Here is a 24,216-nt window from a genome sequence, read left to right as displayed (position 1 = left end):
CGGGATTTTTTGGGGTCCCTTCCGGCATCATTTCTGGGTGGTTTCCAGCAGGGTAATTTCGGGACCATTAGGGGATCATTTGGGGACCTTTTCGGCATCATTTCTGGATAGTTTTCACGATCCGTTCGGGGTCCCGTAGGGGTCATTTCGGGAATATTTCGGGTTCATTTTGGGGTACCTTCCGGCATCATCTCTAGATAGTTTTCGGGATCCCGTCGCTTCGGGACTTTTTCTCGACTGATACGGGCTCAAATGGAGACACTTTCGGCATCATTTCTGGATAGTCTGCGGTATCCGTCCGGGATCCCGTCAGGGTCATTTCGGGACTATTAGGGGATCATTTGAGGACCTTTCTGGCATCATTTCTGAATAATTTTCGGGATCCGTCCGAGATCCCGTCGGGATCATTTCGGGACTTTTTCGGGGCTATTTCGGGATCATTTGGGGTATTTTCCGACATCATTTCAGTATAGTTTTTGGGATCCATCCGGGATCCCGTCGGAGCCATTTCTTGACTTTTTCGGGATCATTTGGTGGCCCTTCCGGCATAATTTCTGGATGTTTTTCGGGATCCGTCAGGAATCCCGTCGGGGCCATTCCTGTACTTTTTCGGTTCTAATACGGGATGATTTGGGGAGCCTTTCGATATCACATCTGGATGGTTTTCGGGATCTGTACGGGAACCCATAAGGGTAATTTCGGGACTTTTTCGGGACTATTTCTGAATTATTTTGGGACCCCTCCTGGTTAATTTCTGGATGATTTTCGGGATCTGTCCTGGAATTTTAGTATCATCTTGGGACCCTTCCGGGATCATTTTAGGTCTCTTTGCAACCGGTAGTTCAGCACACATGCCTTTTTAAATTATGAGCTTTTATGGCCGTGGATTTGCTGCTAATTATTCGTAATTAAAATTCGGTATGTTTTATCTTCAATCTAACACAGCTTTTTTGTTCTATAATAGTGTAAGAAACTGTTATAACTATAATTACACTTTTTGTAATATTTTAATCAACTAAAACCCGAAAAAGCAACACTATTTGCAACTAAAAAATTCTCTTTAGTTTTAGCTAATTGTAGTTTAAAACTTTTGTTCTATGAGTAGTAATTCTTTCACCCCTTTCATATCAGTTAATTTAATTTAAAAACAAAATGTATTTTTTTAATTCGAAAAAACTGTATTGTACTATTCATGAAAGCGTGTCATTCAGCTTTTCTCATTTAGTTTTTTTTTTTACTAAATTACAAAAATAAAATACATTAGACAAAAATAATTTTTAAACAGATAACTTGATAAGCAGGCTAACGTGAATAGCACATATATTTTATTTTCTCCTTGCGGACGGGCCGCGGGTAAAGGCTAGTATATTATAAATGGCAAAGTTTGGATGTGAAGATGTTTGGATGTTTGTCCAGACGTTTGTCTTTGTGACTCAATCACGCAAGAACGGCTGGACCGATTTGTATGAAATTTGGCACGCATATAGCCAATAGTCTAGAAGGATCTACTAGCTATATTTTTTTGAAAAGGGGGGAGGTCCCCGCCCCCTAGGAACAGTTATAATTTAATTATTGTATTTTTTCGTCTTTGTGACTGAATCACGCCAGAACGGCTACACGGATTTTGATGAAATTTGGGACAGAGATAACAGTGTACAGGCGAAATTTTTTTCGAACATGGAAAGGGGGGAGGGGGTCCCACGACCCCTTCGAATAATTACTTTTTAACAATTTTTACACATTATAACTTTACGTATACTGACCCTCAGCAATATTACAAACTCAATGGGTGAAATAAGTCGAGGGCTTACAAAGTGAGCAGTGATACACCCCCCCTGGTTGTAAAATCTATAAATTGTTATAACTCAATATAAATGTTCTTCTAATTGGATACTTTTTGGTATCTGGCTCATACAGATCGAGATCTAAACAATTTGGAGAAACGATCGGTGGTGCTCTCCGTCTCCTCCCGCCATCCGCCCTCCTTCAATTGTTTTCTTTAGCACGCTTTTATTAGCTTTACCTGTATGTTTCTTTGTAACTTTTCATTCGCTCCAACGCTCCTGCTGCCTTTTTAACATGGTTTTATAATTAGCTTCACCTTATTTGTAATCCCGTTAGGGTCATATCGAGACCCTTCGCAGCATCATTTCTGGATGGTTTTCGGGATCCGTCCGGGATCCCGTCGGGGCCATTTAGGGGCTATTTAGGGATCATTTGAGGTATCTTCCGCCATCATTTCTGGATGGTTTTCGAGATCCGTCCGGGATCCCGTCGGGGTCATTTCGGGAAATTTTCTCGACTAATACGGGATCATTTGGGGGCCCTTTAGGCATCATTTCTGGATGGTTTTCGGGATCCGTCCGGGATCCCGTCAGGGTCATTTCGGGACTATTAGGGGATCATTTGAGGACCTTTCCGGCATCATTTCTGGATAGTTTTCGGTATCCGTCCGGGATCCCGTCGGGGTCATTTCGGGACTTTTTCTTGATCATTTGGGGTCCCTTCCAGCATCATTTCTGGATGGTTTTTGGGATCCGTCCGGGATCCCGTCGGGGTAATTTCCGGACTTTTTCTTGATCATTTGGGGTCCCTTCCGGCATCATTTCTGGATGGTTTTCGGGATCTGTCCGGGGTCTCGTCAGGGCCATTTCGGGACTGTTAGGGGATCATTTGAGGACCTTTCCGGCATCATAGTTTATAGTTTAAGGGATCCGTCCGGGATGCGGACGGAGTCATTTCAGGACTATTTCGGGATCATTTGGGGTACCCACCGGCATCATTTCTGGATGGTTTTCGGTATCCGTCCGGGATCCCGTCGGGGTCATTTCGGGACTTTTTCTTGATCATCTGGGGTCCCTTCCGGCATCATTTCTGGATGGTTTCCGGGATCCGTCCGGGACCCCGTCGGGGTCATTTTGGGACTATTTCGGGATCATTTGGCGTACCTACCGGCATCATTTCTGGATGGTTTTCGGGATCCGTCCGGGATCCCGTCGGGGTCATTTCGGGACCTTTTCTCTTCTAATACGGGATTATTTGGGGACCCTTTCGGCATCATTTCTGGATGGTTTCAGGATCCGTCCGGGATCCGCCCGGGATCATTTCGGGACTATTAGGGGATCATTTGAGGACCTTTCCGGCATGAAAGTTTATAGTTTAAGGGATCCGTCCGGGATGCGGACGGAGTCATTTCAGGACTATTTCGGGATCATTTGGGGTACCCACCGGCATCATTTCTGGATGGTTTTCGGTATCCGTCCGGGATCCCGTCGGGGTCATTTCGGGACTTTTTCTTGATCATTTGGGGTCCCTTCCAGCATCATTTCTGGATGGTTTTTGGGATCCGTACGGGATCCCGTCGGGGTAATTTCCGGACTTTTTCTTGATCATTTGGGGTCCCTTCCGGCATCATTTCTGGATGGGTTTCAGGATCCGTCCGGGATCCGCCCGGGATCATTTCGGGACTATTAGGGGATCATTTGAGGACCTTTCCGGCATCAAAGTTTATAGTTTAAGGGATCCGTCCGGGATGCGGACGGAGTCATTTCAGGACTATTTCGGGATCATTTGGGGTACCCACCGGCATCATTTCTGGATGGTTTTCGGGATCCGTCCTTGATCCCGTCGGGGTCATTTCGGGACTTTTTCTCTGCTAATACGGGATTATTTGGGGACCCTTTCGGCATCATTTCTGAATGGTTTTCAGGATCCGTCCGGGATCCGCCCGGGATCATTTCGGGACTATTAGGGGATCATTTGAGGACCTTTCCGGCATCAAAGTTTATAGTTTAAGGATCCGTCCGGGATGCGGACGGAGTCATTTCAGGACTATTTCGGGATCATTTGGGGTACCCACCGGCATCATTTCTGGATGGTTTTTGGTATCCGTCCGGGATCCCGTCGGGGTCATTTCGGGACTTTTTCTTGATCATTTGGGGTCCCTTCCGGCATCATTTCTGGATGGTTTTTGGGATCTGTCCGGGATCCCGTCAGGATCATTTAGGGATGCGTTCGAGATCCCGTCAGGGTCATTTTGGGACTTCTTCGGGACTATATCAGGATCATTTCTGGATGGTTTACGGGATCCGTCCGGGATGCCGTCAGGGTCATTTTGGGACTATTAGGTGATCGTTTGAGGACCTTTCCGGCATCACTTCTTAATGGTTTTCGGTATCCGTTCAGGATCCCGTCGGAATCATTACGGGACTTTTTCGGGATCATTTGGGGTCCCTCCCAAGATCATTTCTGGATGGATTTCGGGATCTGTCCGGGATCCCGTCAGGGTCATTTAGGGATGCTTTCGAGATCCCGCCAGGGTCATTTCGGGACTTCTTCGGGATCATTTAAGGATGGCTTTCAGGATTCGTCCGGGAACCCGTCAGGGTAATTTCAGGACTTTTCCGGGACATCCGAGACATTTTCGGGCCCTTTCGGTATCATTTCTGCACTATTTCCGGACTATTTCGGGATCATTTTGGGATCCTTCCGGAATCATTTCTGTATGGTTTTCGCGATCCGTCGTGGATCCCCTCGGAGCCATTTCGGAACTTTTTCTGGAGTATGTCGGGATAATTTTGGGACCCTTCCTGGATATTTTCTGGATGGTTTTTGAAATCCGCCCGGGAGCCCGTCAGGGTCATTTCGGAACCTTTTCGGGATCATTTTGGAACACCTCCAGGGATAAATTCTGTGTGGTTCTCTAGATACGTCTAGAATCGTGTTGTTGTCATTTCGGGTTTTTTGGGACTATTCCGGGAACTTTTGGAGACCCTTCCGGCATCACTTCTGGATGGTTTTCGGGATCCGTCCGCGATAGCGTGGGGGTCATTTCGTAGCTTTTTCTGGATAATTTCGGGATCATTTGAGATCCTATCAGGTTATCAGCTCATTTAGTTCTTTTTTTTACTCAATTACAAAAATAAAATGCATTAGACAGAAAACAAAATTTTAAACAGATAACTTGATAAGCAGGCTAACGCGAATAGCCCATATATTTAAATTTCTCCTTGCGGACGGGGCCGCGGGTAAAGGCTAGTATCTAATATCTAATCTAATATATATATTATAAATGGCAAAGTTTGGATGTTTAGATGTTTGGATGTTTAGATGTTTGGATGTTTGGATGTTTGGATGTTTGTCCAGACGTTTGTCTTTGTGACTCAAGCACGCAAGAACGGCTTTACGCATTTGGATGAAATTTGGCACACATATAGCCAATAGTCTAGAAGGATCTACTAGCTATATATTTTTCAAAAGGGGGGAGGACCCCGCCCCCTACGAACAGTTATAATTTAATTATTATATTTTTTAGTCTTTGCGACTGAATAACGCCAGAACGGCTACACGGATTTTGATGAAATTTGGGACACAGACAGTAGTCTACTAGCGAAATCTTTTTCGAACATAGAAAGAGGTAGGTAGGTTGAACTGGCCGGTCCATGAGGACCTCACATAGACTGATTGAGTCCGTAGTGTTACCAGAAGTTTGTTTTAACGACCAAACTGAAACACCCTATCAAAAACCAGGACCTATGTTATAAAATAACTCCGTCCTCTTGGCAAATACTAGAAGCTTCCTAGGACTTGCTGCTAGGACTAGCCACTTGCTGCTTCTAGATCTGACAGCTGTATCACTCCTAATAGCTGGAGTCTTAGCCTGGCAAGTGCAGGGCACGAGCACAGAACGTGCTCGATCGTTTCCTCCTCCAACCCGCACTTCCTACACATGCTATCACTGACCAAGCCTAATTTAAAGGCATGTGACGCCAGAAGGCAGTGTCCAGTCAGAATACCCGTCATGAGTCTACAGTCCTCTCTTTTTAATGATAGAAGCAACTGTGTTAGTCTAAGGTTGTAAGACCTACACATAATTTTCGACACTTTACAGCCCCGCGCTTGAACCCACGCCTTTTCTGCTTGGTCGATCATGTGCACCTCTCGCATTCGCTTAATCTCGCCCAATCTAATTGGGACGTCTACGGAGCAAGCTTCAAGGGATGCGCCCTTTTTAGCTAATTCGTCCGCTTTTTCATTCCCATCTATTCCCATATGCCCTGGGACCCAATATAGATGTATGATTCTCCCTGTCCCGATTCTCTCCAGAGACTGCTTACACTCTAACACGCATTTAGATGCTGTGCTATGCGAGATTATTGCCTTAATTGCTGCTTGACTGTCAATATAAAAGTTAACACGGTTGCAGCTTAAGCTCTTCTCTTCCAGGGTTTCTACTGCTTTGGTTACGGCTAATATTTCCGCTTGGAAAACGCTACAGTAATCCGGCAGCCTGTAGGATCTGCTTAATTCCGGATCAGCGCAGTATACCGCAGACCCTACTCCTTCCACTATTTTGGAACCATCGGTGTACACATGTATCGCCTCGTCCCCCATTTGCGCACCCTTGCGCCAACCGTCCACCTCTATTCTGGCCTTAAGATCTCCCTCAAAGTGCAGGTAGGGAATCATGTAGTCTGTTCGTCTTGTGACTGAGGACGCTATACTACTATGGCCATATGGTCGGCGCTCAAGCTGCCCCGAAGCATCGAGCCTGGTTGCGGTCGTTAACGCTTTGTTCTTTGCTACCAGGTCTACAGGTGGAATGTGCAGAATGGCATACAGTGCAGCCGTCGGGGTTGTTTTCAGGGCTCCCGTAATGCAAAGCATCGATAGTCTGCATACCCCCTCTAATTTTTTGAGGTATGTTGTTTTTTGTGTGGCTTTCCACCAAACAAGAACTCCATAGTATAGAATAGGGCTTACAATCGCTGTAAAAACCCAATGAGAAAGAGAGGGCGATAGGCCCCACGTACACCCCAGCATTCTTTTACATGCATAGAGTGCCGTTGAGGCCTTCTTGACCCTCTCCTCCAAGTTGAGCTTCCATGACAGCTTACTGTCTAGGATGATTCCTAGATATTTTGTGCAAGGTTTCTCCTGTAAGGTCACCGCTCCTAACTTAGGCCTGGTCCAATTTGGGACCTTGTATCTCTTTGTAAACAAGACCATATCCGTCTTCTCCGCATTGACTTTCAGCCCGACATTAGATGCCCAGGTATGAATATCCCGAAGCGCCCGATCCATCAAAGAACTAATCGTTGGAAGGCATTTTCCACTTATGACAATTGCAACGTCATCTGCGTAAGCCGTAAGTTTTACGGGTACCTCATCGAATTGCCTGAGCAGTTGGTTGATGACCAGTGTCCACAGCAGAGGTGATAGCACCCCTCCCTGCGGCGTGCCCCTGTCCACTGATTTCGTGGCCTCGTACAATCCCCATTGTGATGTAATCTTTCTGCAATTTAACATGCAGCCGATCCATCTGATTAAGGCAGGATGTACTTTAATGTAATTAAGACCATCCATAATCGCCCATTTTGCAACATTATTGAAAGCCCCGGCAATTTCCAAGAAGACTCCTAGAGCATACTCCTTATATTCCAGGGATTTCTCTATGCTTATTACCACCCTATGCAATGCGGTGTCTACCGACTTGCCTTTGGTGTACGCATGCTGTGTTGTGGAGAGCAGCTTTTCATCCACGTTGGACTTTATGTACACATCTATCAGCCTCTCAAAGGTTTTGAGCAGAAATGATGTTAAGCTAATGGGTCTATAGTCTTTGGGATACACGTGACCGATCTTCCCCGCCTTTGGTAGAAAAGCTACACGAGCAGTTCTCCAAGAGTGCGGTACATGATTCAGTCTTATGCACCCATCGAATATTATTTTAAGCCATTCCACGACCGCCCTACTTGAGACTTGTAGCATGGCCGGGAATATACCATCTGGGCCCGGCGATTTAAACTTAGAAAACGTCTTCACTGCCCACTCGATCTTGGTATCGGTCACCAAGCCCGGTACCACTAGCTCCGTGATCGAAGTGTGAGTGATGTCTGCTGGTTCTTCTAAACCGTCTCCCGATGGGAAATGTGTATCGAGAAGCACCTCAAGGGATTCCTCACTATCACGTGACCATTCCCCGTTCTCTTTCTTTATTAGTCCCTGGACTGTGTTTCTCTTTGCTAGGACTTTTTTCAACCGTGCTGTTTCACTGGAGCACTCTATGTCCGTACAGAAACTTTTCCATGAGTTTCTCTTCGCCCTGGTAATTTCACGCTTGTAGATCCTCAGTAGATCCCTGTACTCGTCCCGACACGCTTCGCTTTCCGCGGTCTTTGCGAGTTTAAACATTTCTTTTACCTGTCTTCTTAGAAGACTCAGCTCATTGCTCCACCATGGCGGCTTTGCTTTTCCTCTGAATCTTCTTAGAGGGCAAGCTTTGCTATACGCAGTCATAAGCGTCCTTGTTAGGAATTCATTCGACTCCTCCAGTTCCTCTACATTAGCAACCTCTTTGGGTTGTCCCAGTTTCGTTTCTACATGTTTCTGGAATTTAGTCCAATTCGTTGCCCTAGGGTTTCTAAAGGTTCCTCCCTTCTCTACCCTCTTTAGTGGGATGCTGAAGCTTATATACGCATGGTCGGAGAAGGATGGTCTATCGAGAACCATCCAATCATACCTTGATATATCACGCTCGGAGCTCAATGTAATATCCAGAACATTGCTGGATGTTGGACCAATGTATGTAGGAACATTTCCCCTGTTGGCTATCTGCAAATTGGTTTGCAGGATGTAACAAAATAGAGATTCGCCTCTCTCGTTCGTATCTGCTCCTCCCCACGCATTGTGGTGCGCATTTGCATCTGCGCCTATGACCAACCGCCCTTTGCGCCCTTCCTCCTGTACTAGCCTTTTGCACTCCATCGGTGGAACCTCCGCAGCATGGGCCATGTAGCAGGACGCCAGGATAAATGCCTGCTTATTCTTTTGCTCAACGGCCACCGCTACGAGATCCTCGGTGGTGTAATTAGGCAGCATATATGAATGCAGCTGTTTCCTTACCATTACTACAGCTCGCACCCGTCCTTCCGTTTGTGCGTAGTAAACGCCAAACCCGCGCGCGCTAAGTCCAGAAACCTTTCCTCCCGATGAGAGCCACGGCTCCTGGATCAGCGCCACGTCAAACGAACCCTCCTCAAGGGTTAGGAGGAGTTCGCTCGACGCCACTTTACTGTGTTGGAGGTTTATCTGTAGGACTCGCAGCACCATTGGGCTGTTTGTCCCCCTCCAGCACCTTCGTCTTGACGTCGTCGTCCTCCTCTTGCCCTTTTGGTTTAGAGTATTCGAGGCCCCCTTCAGCCCCTCGTGAATTTTGTGCCGTGTGTTCCTCTGTGCGAGTCACAGCACCATTTAGCGGTTGGTCCTCTTCTAGCACGTTCGTGGTGACGTCGGGGACCTCCACCTGTCTTTTTTCCCTTAGGCTTCTGAGGTCCTTTTCGACTTCGCCCACTTCCAGCGTGTTAGGATTTTTATCCTCGGGACTTCTTTTCCTGAGTCGCATGTAAATTTTGCCAGTGCCAAAGGACATTTTGCCAAGCTGCGTGTACAAAATATCCTCCGCCTGCTTGTTTATTTGGAAGATGTAGAACTGACCGGTATCCCGTCGGGGTCATTTTGGGACTTTTTCGGGATCATTTGGGGTACCTACCGGCATTATTTATGGATGGTTTTCGGGATTCGTCCGGGACCCTTTCGGCATTGTTTCTGGATTGTTGTAGGGATTCGTCCGGGATTCCGTCGGGGTCATTTCGGGACTTTTTCTCGACTAATACGGGATAATTTGGGAACCCTTTCGGCATCATTTCTGGATGGTTTTCGGGATCCGTCCGGGATTCCGTCAGGGTGATTTCGAGACTATTAGGGGATCATTTGAAGACCTTTCCGGCATCATTTCTGGATAGTTTTGGGGATCCGTTCGGGATCCCGACGGGGTCATTTTGGGAATATTTGTCGATCAGTTTGGGGCACCTACCGGCATTCTGAATGGTTTTCGGTATCCGTCCGGGATCCCGTCGGGGTCATTTCGGGACTTTTTCGGGATTTGTTGGGGTCCCTTCCGGCATCATTTCTGGGTGGTTTTGGGGATACCGTCGGGGTAATTTCAGGACTTCTTCGAGATCATTTGAGGTCCCGTCCGGCATCATTTCTGGATGGTTTTAGTGATCCCTCCGGGATCCCCTTGGGGTAATTTCGGGACTATTTCGGGATCATTTGGTGCACCTTCCGGCATTATTTATACATGGTTTTCGGGATCCGTTCGCTATCCCGTCGGGGTAATTTCGGGAAATTTTTCTCGAATAATACGGGATAATTTAGGAACCATTTCGGCATCATTTCTGGATGATTTGCAGTATCCGTCAGGGATCCCGTCAGGGTCATTTCGGGACTATTAGGGGATCATTTGAGGACCTTTCCGGCATCCTATCTGGATGGTTTTCGGTATCCGTCCGGGCTCCCGTTGGGGTCATTCCGCGACTTTTTCGGGATGATTTGGGGTCCCTTCCGGCATCATTTCTGGATGGTTTTCGGGGTAATTTCGGGACTTTTTCGGGATCATTTGGGGTATTTTTCGGCATCATTTCTACATGGTTTTCGGGATGCGTCCGGGATCCCGTCGGGGTCATTTCGGGACTTTTTCTCGACTAATTCGGGATCATTTGGAGACCCTTTCGGCATCATTTCTGAATGGTTTTGGGGATCCGTTCGGTATTCCAGCAGGGTAATTTCGGGACTATTAGGGGATCATTTGGGGACCTTTTCGGCATAATTTCTGGATAGTTTTCACGATCCGCTCGGGGTCCCGTAGGGGTCATTTCGGGAATATTTCGGGATCATTTTGGGGTACCTTCCGGCATCATCTCTAGATAGTTTTCGGGATCCCGTCGCTTCGGGACTTTTTCTCGACTGATACGGGCTCAAATGGAGACACTTTCGGCATCATTTCTGGATAGTCTGCGGTATCCGTCCGGGATCCCGTCAGGGTCATTTCGGGACTATTAGGGGATCATTTGAGGACCTTTCTGGCATCATTTCTGAATAATTTTCGGGATCCGTCCGGGATCCCGTCGGGATCATTTCGGGACTTTTTCGGGGCTATTTCGGGATCATTTGGGGTATTTTCCGACATCATTTCAGTATGGTTTTTGGGATCCATCCGGGATCCCGTCGGAGCCATTTCTTGACTTTTTCGGGATCATTTGGTGTCCCTTCCGGCATAATTTCTGGATGTTTTTCGGGATCCGTCAGGAATCCCGTCGGGGCCATTCCTGTACTTTTTCGGGACTAATACGGGATGATTTGGGGAGCCTTTCGGTATCATTTCTGGATGGTTTTCGGGATCTGTACGGGAACCCATAAGGGTAATTTCGGGACTTTTTCGGAACTATTTCTGAATAATTTTGGGACCCCTCCTGGTTAATTTCTGGATGATTTTCGGGATCTGTCCTGGAATTTTAGTATCATCTTGGGCCCCCCCGGGATCATTTTAGGTCTCTTCGCAACCGGTAGTTCAGCACACATGCCTTTTTAAATTATGAGCTTTTATGGCCGTGGATTTGCTGCTAATTATTCGTAATTAAAATTCGGTATGTTTTATCTTCAATCTAACACAGCTTTTTTGTTCTATAATAGTGTAAGAAACTGTTATAACTATAATTACACTTTTTGTAATATTTTAATCAACTAAAACCCGAAAAAGCAACACTATTTGCAACTAAGAAATTCTCTTTAGTTTTAGCTAATTGTAGTTTAAAACTTTTGTTCTATGAGTAGTAATTCTTTCACCCCTTTCATATCAGTTAATTTAATTTAAAAACAAAATGTATTAAAAAAAAAACTGTATTGTACTATTCATGAAAGCGTGCCATTCAGCTTATCTTCTCATTTAGTTCTTTTTTTTTACTAAATTACAAAAATAAAATACATTAGACAAAAATAATTTTTAAACAGATAACTTGATAAGCAGGCTAACGTGAATAGCACATATATTTTATTTTCTCCTTGCGGACGGGGCCGCGGGTAAAGGCTAGTATATTATAAATGGCAAAGTTTGGATGTGAAGATGTTTGGATGTTTGTCCAGACGTTTGTCTTTGTGACTCAATCACGCAAGAACGGCTGTACCGATTTGGATGAAATTTTGCACACATAGAGCCAATAATCTAGAAGGATCTACTAGCTATATATTTTTCAAAAGGGGGGAGGTCCCCGCCCCCTAGGAACAGTTATAATTTAATTATTATATTTTTTAGTCTTTGCGACTGAATCACGCCAGAACGGCTACACGGATTTTGATGAAATTTGGGACACAGACAGTAGTCTGCTAGCGAAATTTTTTTCGAACATGGAAAGAGGGGTGGGGTCCCACGATCGAAGGGGCAATTACTTTTTAATAATTTTTACACATTATAACTTTACGTATACAGGCCTTCACCAATATCACAGACCCAAGGGGTCAAATAAGTCGAGGGCTTACAAAGTGAGCAGTGACACCCTCCGTCTCCCCCGTCTCCCCCCCCCCCCGTTATCTCCATCTCTGGTGTAAAATCTATAAATTGTTATAACTCAATATAACTTTTCTCTTAAATCAATAGTTTTTGGTATCTGGCACATACAGATCGAGATCTAGACAATTTTGGAGGAACGATCAGTGGTCCTCTCCTACTCCCGCCATCCGCCCTCCCTCAATTGTTTTTATTAGCACGCTTTTATTAGCTTTACCTGTATGTTTCTATGTAACTTTTCATTCGCTCCAATGCGCCTGCTGCCTTATTAACATGGTTTTATAATTAGCTTCACCTTATTTGTAATCCCGTAAGGGTCATATCGAGACCCTTCCGGGATCATTTCTGGATGGTTTTCGGGATCAGTCCGGGATTACGCCGGGGTAATTTCGGGACTTTTTCGAGACTATTTCGGGATCATTTTGGGACCCTTCTGGGATCATTTCTGTATAGTTTTCAGGATCCTTCTGGGTAATTTCTGGGATCCCGTCGGGGTTATTTTGGGACATTTTCGGGACTATTCCGGAATCATTTCGGGACTATTTCGCGATCATTTGGGGACCCTTCCGGCATCATTTCTGGATGGTTTTCGGGATCCGTCCGGGTTCCCGTCGGGGTACTTTCGGGATCATTTGTGTACCTTCGAGAGATAAATTCTTGATGGTTTCCGGGATCATTACGGGACTTTTTCGGGGTTATTTTGGGTCCCTTTAGGCATCATTTCTGGATGGTCTTCGGGATTCGTCTGGCATCCCGTCAGGGCTATTTCGGGATCATTTGGGGTATCTTTCGGCATAATTTCTGGATGGTTTCCGGGATCCGTCCGGGATCCTGTCGGGGTCATTTCGGGTCTTTTTCTCGACTAATACGGGATCATTTGAGGACCCTTTTGGCATCATTTCTGGATGGTTTTCGTGATCCGTCTGGGATCCCATCAGGGTAATTTCTGGAATATTGGGGGATCATTTGGGAACCTTTCCGGCATCATTTCTGGATAGTTTTCGGGATCCGTCCGGGATCCCGTCGGGATCATTTGGGGTATCTTTCGGCATAATTTCTGGATTGTTTCCGGGATCCTGTCGGGGTCATTTCGGGTGTTTTTCTCGACTAATACGGGATCATTTGAGGACCTTTTGGCATCATTTCTGGATCGTTTTCGTGATCCGCCTGGGATCCCATCAGGGTAATTTCTGGAATATTGGGGGATCATTTGGGGACCTTTCCGGCATCATTTCTGGATAGTTTTCGGGATCCGTACGCGATCCCGTCGGGGTCATTCCGAGACTATTTCGGGATCATTTGGGGTACCTTCCGACATAATTTCTAGATGGCTTTCGGGATCCGTCCGGGATCCCGTCAGTATCATTTCGGGACTATTAGGTGATCATTTGAGAACCTTTCCGGCATCATTTCTGGATGGTTTTCGGTATCCGTTCGGGATCCCGTCGGGGTAATTTCGGGACTTTTTTTTTGGGTACCTTCCGGCATCATTTCTAGAGGGTTTTCGAGATCCGTCCGGCATCCCATCGGGGTCATTTCGGGACTTTTTCGCCACTAATACGGGATCATTTGGGGACCCTTTCGCCATCATTTCTGGATGATTTTCGGGATCCGTTCGGGATCCCGTCGGGGTAATTTCAGGACTTTTTCGGGATCATTTGGGGTACCTTCCGGCATCATTTCTAGAGGGTTTTCGGGATCCGCCCGGTATCCCGTCGGCGCCATTTCGGGATCATTTGGGGTATCTTCCGGCACCATGTCTGGATGGTTTTTGAGATCCGTCCGGGATCCCGTCGGGGTCATTTCGGGACTTTACCTCGACTAATACGGGATCAATTGGGGGCCAGTCGGCGATCCCATCAGGGTAATTTCGGGACTTCTTCGGGACCATTTCGCGATCAGTGACTCTGTATTATTTTGGGATCATTTGGGGACCCTTCCGGTATCATTTCTTGATGGTTTGGCGGATCCGTCAGGGTCATTTCGGCAATATTTTGGGATCATTTGGGGTCCCTTCCGAGATCATTTCTGGATCTGTCCGGGATGCCGTGGGAGTCATTTCGTAATTTTTTTGTTACTTTTTCGGTATAGTTTCTGTGTGGTTCGCTGGATCGTGTTGTTGTCATTTCGGGAACTTTTGGATACCCTTCCGGGGCATTTATGGATGGTTGTCGGAAACCGTCCGCGATAGCGTCGGGGTCATTTCGTGGCTTTTTCTGGATAACTTCGGGATCATTTGGGGATCCTATCAGGATATCAGCTCATTTAGTTCTTTTTTTTTACTCAATTACAAAAATAAAATGCATTAGACAGAAAATTTTGTTTAAACAGATAACTTGATAAGCAGGCTAACGTGAATAGCCCATATATTTCATTTTCTCCTTGCGGACAGGGCCGCAGGTAAAGGCTAGTATAATATAAAAATAAGTCCGGTTTTCCTTCCTGACGCTATAACTCCAGAACGCACTAACCGATTTCCACGGTTTTGCATTCGTTGGAAAGGTCTCGGGCTCCGTAAGGTTCATAGCAAAGAAAATTCGACGCACAGGGTCTCGAGATATAGGTCAAAACGTGGACCCGGGTACCCCTAGAATGTGTTTATAGAATATGGATATCAAATGAAAGCTGTTGATGACTGCTTTAGTAGATGGTAATTTTCATACCCCTGGGTGACTAGGGTCTCGAGATATAGGCCAACACGTGGGCCCGTGAACGCCCAGATAGTGTTTTTACATTATGGGTATCAAATTGCAGCTGTTAATGAGTGCTTTAGTACAGGATAGTTTTCGTACCTATTGGTGACTAGGGTCTCGAGATATAGGCCAAAACGTGGAACCGGATACACCTGGAATGTGTTTTTACATTATGGGTATCAAATTGAAGCTGTTGCTGTATGCTTTAGTACAGAGTAAGTCTTACACCGCTGGGTGACTAGGGTCTCGAGATATAGGCCAAAACGTGGACCCGGATACTCCTAGAATGTGTGAGTATTATGGATATCAAATGAAAGCTGTTGCTGAGAGCTTTCAAGTAATTTTCATTGTGATATTCGATTTAGTCGCATCAACCTGGCAAAACTGATAAATATGCATTCGAAGCCGAAATAAAGACATGAATTAATAATACCCACATACCTACTTACATACGTCCTATTCGATTTGCCTGAAATTTGGTATATAAATTTGCTTATATTAGTATTTACGACGCTTTTTTCCGGGAAGTAGACCAGAGACGGACAGGGACTGGGATTAGGACTAGGACTGGGACTGAGACTGAGACTCGAAGCGGGAATGGGACTGAGACTCGGAATGGGACTGGAAAAAATACAAAGCACCTTCTGGGACTGGTAATAAGATATAAAAAATAGAGAAGGAGACTGAGAAAGACATAGAATGAGACGAAGATGGAGATAGACGAAGCGAAAAATACGGAGGGAGGAGTGAATACAAAGATAAGATTAGAAAAAACTGTAGAGGGGCGAGGGCAGGGTTAGACGGAAAAATTTATTAAAATGTATGCAGATAGACCTAATTTAGGGCAGAACAACGTCTGCCGGGTCTGCTAGTTGTTCATAAAAAGCGTCTTTCACCTCATCGTCTTTCTCCTTTGTCGGCGCATGGGTGCAGATGAATGATATATTAAAAAATTTGCTTTTATTCGGATAGCGGCGAGACACTCGTCCATAGGCGTGGACGCCAATACTTCGCGACAAAGTCTCTCTCCCACCACGAAGCCGACGCCGAAACTGCGCGTATTTGTATGGTCACTCCAATAGATGTCACAATTTTTAACCTTCTTTCTTCCTTGCTTCGTCCAGCGCATTTCTTGGATGGCGGTAATGTCAGATTTTGCTTTGACGATGACATCAACCAGCCGGTCATCTGCACCAATCCCGTTCAGGGAGCGGACCTTCCAGGTGCATGCCCTCAATTCATTGTCCTTCAAACGTTTGCCATGGTCGTCATCAATAAAGAGTGTTCTTTTTTTCCGATGCTTGTTGTTGCTTTTCATTGGAGTATGGTTGGACGTGTCGGGTCCCAAGCCCAGCGCACAACCCGCTCAGAGGGGGTGAACATATTATTATTAAATATTATTGCCCCAAGACAGACGACCGCTTGCAGCCGCACCTAGTGGTAAACAGACGCTGCCGATGGGAGATCCCCCGGCTAGCCCTTAAACTGTCAGAGTGGCCTAGCCAGGTTGTCGCCTTCTCACATTAGCTCAGCACTATACGGATGTTTAGTGGCTACCCAGAGGATACTTGGCCGCAAGCGACCGGAAGGAGTGAGCTGCTTGAACCGCATGCAAAAGAATCGATCTGGCCATTCCCAGGTGAATGGCGGCCAGAAGCTTTCCCCACTTTCGTGGACTTCTACACACGGCTCCACCCTCCCGTAAAAATACTACACCAGTTTGCAAATACAATGGTGCTAGACCAATCCTTTAATTCCTTATCGTAATAAAATTGGAAATAAATACTTTCTTTATAGCATGAAATATTTCTAGTAAAAGTGGACCGGATCGCTTAAGGACCACGCCCACTTTTATATAAAAGATGCTTAAAAGATTCGTAGACTAGAATAATTAGCTATATCTTAGCGAAAATAGTTTTGTATCAATGATAATCCACTTACCAAGTTTTATTGTAAGAGGAAATTGGGAGCCATTTCTTTTTTAAATGGGTGGTGCCACGCCCCTATTTCGATCAAGCAATACACAACATTTCTAGAGCCTCAAAAAAATAAATCCTTCATTAGAAAATTCGATACACATGTTAGACGTACAGTGGCACACAGCTTATTTCGTGCAGCTATAGAACAAAACTGTTGAGCTATATAGAAAGGAAACTAGTGACGGTGTCAAAAAAATTCAAATGCACAGTTTTAATAAAAATATGCTTCTATTTGAACAAATACTTAATTTTCTTGTGTTTGCACGTTTGTGCTAATTATTTAATAAAAACTAAAATTATCTTAAAAACTAAGGTCAATGCTTATTTCGTGCACTGTGCCCTGCCTTAGAAAAAACTACTCGTATGACCACCTTTTTGTTAAATAGCATCTTCAAGATGATTTTTCATAGATGCAATTAGTTTTTGAGCGGCTTCGGGTGGTACCTTATGTCAGAGCTCAAAAATAAAAAAATGAAGGCACCTGTATGGTATGGCGGTGGAAGTGTGATGGGTTTGGACCTACTTGGCTGCCTCTGGAGTTGGCAAAGTAACTTTCTTTGATGGTACAATGGACAAACATTTTTATTTAACCTTACGAGAAGACAATTTGTTTCAAATTGTCCCTAATTTAGGTGTCCGTGATCGATTTCGCAATAACCAAGACAAATACCCTTAACATACATATATCCAGTATTGTGCCGGTATTGTGCAGGCATGGGTAATATGGAACTGTCCACACCTCATGAATCCACTTCCACAATCTCTCGCCTTAATTGCCATTGAAAATTTGTGGTCAGTTTAGGAATCGGCTACACGGCAAAGGCAGATTAGTAAGAATAGCGATTTAAAAACTACTCTTGTCGAAGAAAAGCATAAGGTACCACCCGAAGCCGCTCAAGAACTAATTGGATCTATGGAAAATCATCTTGAAGATGTTATTTAACAAAATGGTGGTCATACGAGGTACTAAATTAAAAAAATAGTAGTTTTTTCTAAGGCAGGGCGCAGTGCACGAAATAAGCTGTGACCTTAGTTTTTGAGATAATTTTAGTTTTTATTAAATAACACTGGTCGACGGCCAAAATTTACCAGAGACGCCGTTATGAAATTCGTATGTAAAACCACCCCCTGATTTCGAAAATCGAGTTCATTTTTGATTCTATGATACCGTTTTTGAGATATTTGCAATTTACCGTTATTCGAAAAAACCAAAAAGATGGCTCCCGTTAATTACGTATATCTCACGAACGGATCAAGCAATTGCAAAAATCAGAATCGGAAAGACGATAAACTGTTCTATAAATGCATCATACATTGTTTTTTGCTCTACTAGATAGTTTTCGAGATATTAGCTTATTTCAGATTTTTGTTTTTTTATGAAAAAATATGAAAAAAATTACTCTGCGAGGGCAGCATTCCAAAACCACAACTTTTTCCAGATATTTTTTCTTTACGTAGAGCTCTATTTAATTAGAAAAAAGATAAGCTATCACCGAAGAAAATCGATGCAAAACTACGTAAGTTATAAGCTATCAAATAAAACCACCCAGGTTGCGCAATTTCAACGTATACCTCAAAACGTATGTATGGTATAAAGAAGAGTGAAATATCTAGCTATGCTCTGTTCCTATTTAGTTAAAAGTTCAATTTATGAATGAAATTACCCATATTTTTAACTTTTTTTAAATTTATTTATGTTTATACTATATTCTAGCAATCTTTATCTTAATTTGATTTTACTATGTAGTCGAAATAATTATGTGTTCTACTTTGACCTTATTCAGTTTAGGATCGGTTTCTCTTATAAGAAATCAGCAGTAATCACCCATCATTGCGACGTCCCAGAATCCTTGATATCGATTCTCAATTAATTTCATTTGCTGATGAAACCTTTCGCCATGTTCGTCACTTTCGTCGCCAAGATTTGCCGGAAAAAAGCTCAAATGTGAGTGCAGAAAGTGAATTTTTAAGGACATATTTACGCATGGAAAGAAAATATTAGTTAAGTAAACAAGTTATAGAATTTTGGGAAATTAATTTTAATAAGCCTTTAATATTTACCCATTTTCGCATAATTATTAAGTCGTTCACTATCTGCTCGTAGTTAGGGCTTTTGTGTGCGCCGAGAAAAGAAGCAACGACCTTTTTAAAGGATTCCCACGCTGCTGCCTCAACTGATGAGAGTAGTCCTTTGAATTGATTATTGTTGATCAACTTGTGGTCCAACAAAAATACCTTCCTTTATCTTGGCTTGAGAAATATCTGGAACAATTGTTTTCAAATAGTCGAATGCTTCGCCTTCTTTGTCCAAAGCCTTAACAAAGTTTTTAATGAGACCGAGCTTGATGTGTAAGGGTGGAAGTATGATTTTCTCTTTCTTGACGAGAGGGGTGTATTTGATGTTATCCACACCAACGATAAACTCGACTCTTTCCGGCCAATCCTTTCTGACGTAGTGGTCCTTACGAGCTCGGCTATCCCACTTGCAGAGGAAGCAGCAGTGCTTGGTGTAGCCACTTTGTAGACCGCATAGCATTGCAACGACTTTGAGATCAGAACATATTTTCCAATCATGCTCTTCATATTTGATAAATTTGAGTAGTTTTTGCGTTTCCTCGTAGGTTTCCTTTGTATTTACTGCATGTGCGATCGGGATAGAAGGCTTTTTGTTACCAATGTGCAATAATACAGCCTTCAAACTCAGTTTATTGCTGTCTATGAACAATCGCCACTCTTTTGAATAATATGTTTGACCAAACTCTTTGAATAAACCAGGAATGTCGTTGCAGTAGCATATACTGTCTTTCTTGGTATAGTGTTTGGAAAATGGTTCGTGACGAGTTCTACAATATATCACCTTAACATCGGATGACACAAATTTAAATTGTTGCATACGAGAAGTGTGGATCTCGGCCTTTTCCTTGGATAGTTCCAAATCCCTTATGCAATCATTAAGTTGTGCTTGTGACAGAACGTTTCTCTCGTTCCCCATGTGAAATTCAGCACAACTTCAATCCCCGCACTCAAATATTACTGTTGACAATGGAACTGGATCCGCAACTGCCGTTGAATGTAGTACTGGTAATGTCACTGTAGGTACGCTGGCATGGGTTACTCTTCTTGATCTTCCAACGCCAAGTACTTTTGTTTGACAAATATAACACTCTATTGAATGGCAAGTAGGTTCTCTCCATATCATTGGTGTATCAAATTTTATTTGTTGTCCTGATTCCGACTGAATCAATTCTACTCGACACGATGTACACAAAGTGTTCGGTGTCCATGGTTTTTCAGCATTTTAGGCTCAATGCCAAAATACTTGGAGTATAAAGTTTTCATATGATCTGAGAACACTCGTCGTCGCCTTATGATAGTATATTGGCCACACATGAAACAGAACATATCTGGATCGTTATTACACTCAAATTCTCGCGTCCTTTTACTCATTTTTGTTTTTTTTAATAAATCACGGTTTTGAAATTTGACTTATGAACTGAACTATCTCCGGCGAGCCTTGCAGATGTTATGAAGTTTCAAGGCGCATTAACTCATATTTATACTCGGAACAAGAATAAAATTGAAAAAATCAAATCTTATCTAGACAGAAAGGTTCCTTTTTAGTGACGGAAATACATGTTTATAACTACATGCCTACAGCAGGTTTCAAACCCAACCACTCTCCCTTTCGATGCAACCACTCTACCTACTATAAAACAATTCGAGTATTAAAAGTACTATTTGATTTATTTAAAGAAAAAGTATTATCATTGTTTTGGTGTTATTCGTTTATCCGGATAATATCCCATTTGCATTTTATACCTTTAATATATGTATGTATACATACATTGAAGTTGCGCAACCTGGGTATTTTTATTTGATCACTTATAACTTACGTAGTTTTGCATCGATTTTCTTCAGTGATAGCTTATCTTTTTTCTAATTAAACAGAGCTTTACATAAAAATATCTGGAAAAAAAGTTGTGGTTTTGGAATGCTGCCCTCGCAAAGAGTAATTTTTTTCATATTTTTTCATAAAAAAAAAAAAACAAAAATCTGAAATGTTAAGCTAATATCTCGAAAACTATCTGGTTGAGCAAAAAACAATGTATGATGCATTTATAGAAAATTTTATCGTCTTTCCGATTCTGTAAACCTTTTTGAAATTGCTAGACCCGTTCGTGAGATATACGTAATTAAAGAGAGCGATCTTTTTGGTTTTTTCGAATAACGGTAAATTGCAAATATCTCAAAAACGGTACCATAGAATCAAAAATGAACTCAATTTTCGAAATCAGGGGGTGATTTTACATACGAATTTCATAACGGCATTTCTGGTAAAGAGAAAAAGTTGAAATTCGTGGTCCAGTGTAATTAGCACAAACGTGTAAACACATGAAAATTATGTATTTGTTGAAATAAAAGCAAATTTTTATTAAAATTGTGCATTTGAATTTTTTTGACCCCGCCACTAGATTCCTTTATATATAGCTCTATAGTTTTTTTCTGTAGCTGCACGAAATAAGCTGTGAGCCACTGTATATATGAAAATGTAAAATAAACAGCAGCGTAGATCCAACTTCGGTTAAATCGGAACTTAGAATCCCTTACTTTTTGGGGAATAGCGTGTTTTTAAAAAATGCCTCAGTAGGACTAGATAAGTAATTTATATGACAATTGAAGCTCACGCTGAGTATATAAAGTTCGGTTTCACCCTTACTTGTTTGTTACTATGTTCAGGATACAATTGTTTTTGCGAAGTTTTTACATAAATAAGGTATAAACGACAATTTTGGTATTCTTGTTGTAGGAATAACAAAAACATTCCTCGAAAGTTTTCAGTGGCGCTGCACAGGGGAAACCCCTTGGTTGGATATGACTTGAATACAAATAATTTGTTTTAACAAATACCTGTTTCAATTTTGTTGGGAACAAATTAGATATACATATATAATGGAAACATCAACAATATGGACGTTATAGTTAAGCACGGCCTTCCTTATGGAAGCCAACACCATAGGTCCATCGATATTCACTTATAGTTTATGTGAAAAAGTTCTAAAAGTGGAATATTTTACTCCTGAAAAATGCTAAAAAACAACACTTTTTCAGGGACAACATTGGTGAAAATTTTTCAGATAGCCAAATGGCAGAACAAAGAGGAATTTAGGGCAAGACAATTGACGGCTTACATCACCTGGTTATTTCACCATGCTCTTAGACTATAAATTGAGCATTAATGTGCTAAACCGTACTAAAATGTTCTGAAATAAAGTATTTGGGGGTTATCTTTAACGCTAAGCTCTGCAAGCACATCGATTTCATAGTATCCAAATCATTTGCAAAGACAGGTTTTTCGCCAAATTCTGCCCCCTTATATGGAATTTATTAATAATAATAATTCGCCTTATATAGAATTAACTGGCGAGTTGTTTCTCCATCCTTCATCTGTAGACGAAAGCCTCATGGTTTGCATTCTTGCATTCTTGCACGGCCGTCGAATGTATAATACCTTGTTATATTATGTTGAGTCACAACATTGGTTGCGATCAATTAAATAGTCTAATTATTGTAAATACCTATGCGAAGCTTTTTGCCGACTCAGTTAGTAGAACCAACTACTCTTTGAATGAGCCCATTAAAGGATGTGTTCGTCTTTGTAATTATTACTGTTATTGTATCTTGGCATAATTTATTATAGTTTATGAGAATCCCGTCTTAAAAACTTTTATCCGTAAATGAATTAACTGTCTAATATGTAAGGTTTATAAATAAATAATTAAATAATTTTTTTAGTTGGAAATTTTTAAGCTTTATTTTCATTACCGGAATTTCTTGTGCTGATTACTTTGTTTTCTGCTAATATCTCGAGATCCTGCATAAGTAACGGCACATCTGACTAAAAATTCAGAATCACCGAAATACATTACATGGGTTTAGTCTCATGTAAAGATCCCTGCTTTTGTGGGTTTTATTAATATGTACACAGTATATTCATAGACATGTATACAAATTGTTTTTTCTTATTATAGGTATGTGCCTTTATCTGACATCTCTGCGGCAAAAGCAGCCATCAAAACTTTACAACGGAGCCGGTGTAGTAGGCAACGTTCTTGTAGACCCTTCGGCAAAAATTGGAGAAGGTTGCCGTATCGGTCCTAATGTCACCATCGGTCCTGAGGTTGTCATAGAAGACGGTGTTTGCATCAAACGTTCAACGATACTTAAAGGCGCCACAGTGCAGTCTCACTCATGGTTGGATTCATGTATTGTTGGTTGGCGATCTGTTGTTGGACGTTGGGTTCGATTGGAGGGTATTACGGTTCTTGGAGAAGATGTAATTGTAAAAGATGAAATTTATATAAACGGCGGACAAGTGCTGCCACATAAAAATATAACTGCCAGTGTTCCAGAACCGCAAATTATAATGTAATAGTTTTTTGATATTATGCAATTCAAATGGTCACCTATTGAACGTATGTGTTATGATTTTAAACCCCTCGTATGTGCATTGTCGCTGTTTCTCATATAAAATGTATGTAAAAAACATAATTCAACAGCCTATGTATGTATATTAGGTGGGCTGAGTTTTGTCAAACAAGTTCATTATTTATTATTTTGAAGAATTATCGTAACAAATTCAAAAAAAAAAAAAAAAAACGAAAAAAATTTAAGTATCAATAAAATGTTTAGCGGTTGCAAAATTTAGATTTCTTAATGTTTTTCACTGCTGGCCTTTTCTTACGGATGTATTCAAAAGCAATATGCACATGCAGTGTTCATAAGGGCTTATTTATGAAAGTACTCCATAAGACAACGGAGTAATTCTCTCCATCTAGGAAACGTAGAAAATATTCCACCATATAGACCAAACATACAACACTCAGAGAACGCACCACTTATGCAATTAATTTTTTTTCGATGTGAACCTGAATTTAGCGCCAAAATTTAAGTTCAAAATGTATATTCCATGCATTCAAAAGGTTAAAAAAACTGCCGCGTACAGAATTTTGTTGTTTTTTTAACAAAAAAAATTAGGTTCAATACATGGTGGAATCACCAGGTGAAGTAAATAAAAAAAGAAGATGTACGCTATCTGAAACGGTAGGGATGTATTTTCGACGGTGAGAAGAAGGTAACATTT

At 42.5% G+C, this 24,216-nt stretch overlaps 1 protein-coding gene across 1 annotated transcript in view; it reads left to right on the top strand.

Annotated features, from left to right (window-relative positions):
- Gmppb (GDP-mannose pyrophosphorylase B) overlaps positions 1–23,780 on the top strand; it is an 88,198-nt gene extending 64,418 nt beyond the window's left edge. Inside the window, exon 4 of the mRNA XM_067759748.1 lies at positions 23,105–23,780. Coding sequence (XP_067615849.1) covers positions 23,105–23,505 — 401 coding nt within the window. The 3' untranslated portion in view covers positions 23,506–23,780. The remainder of the gene's footprint in view (positions 1–23,104) is intronic.
- Positions 23,781–24,216: the final 436 nt, after the last annotated feature.

Source organism: Eurosta solidaginis, chromosome 1 (genome assembly GCF_040869045.1).
Source record: "Eurosta solidaginis isolate ZX-2024a chromosome 1, ASM4086904v1, whole genome shotgun sequence".
In the NCBI taxonomy this organism is placed as follows: Eukaryota; Metazoa; Arthropoda; class Insecta; order Diptera; family Tephritidae; genus Eurosta; species Eurosta solidaginis.
The sequence above is the reverse complement of the archived record's forward strand: the minus strand, read 5'-3'. Positions and strand labels throughout refer to the sequence as shown.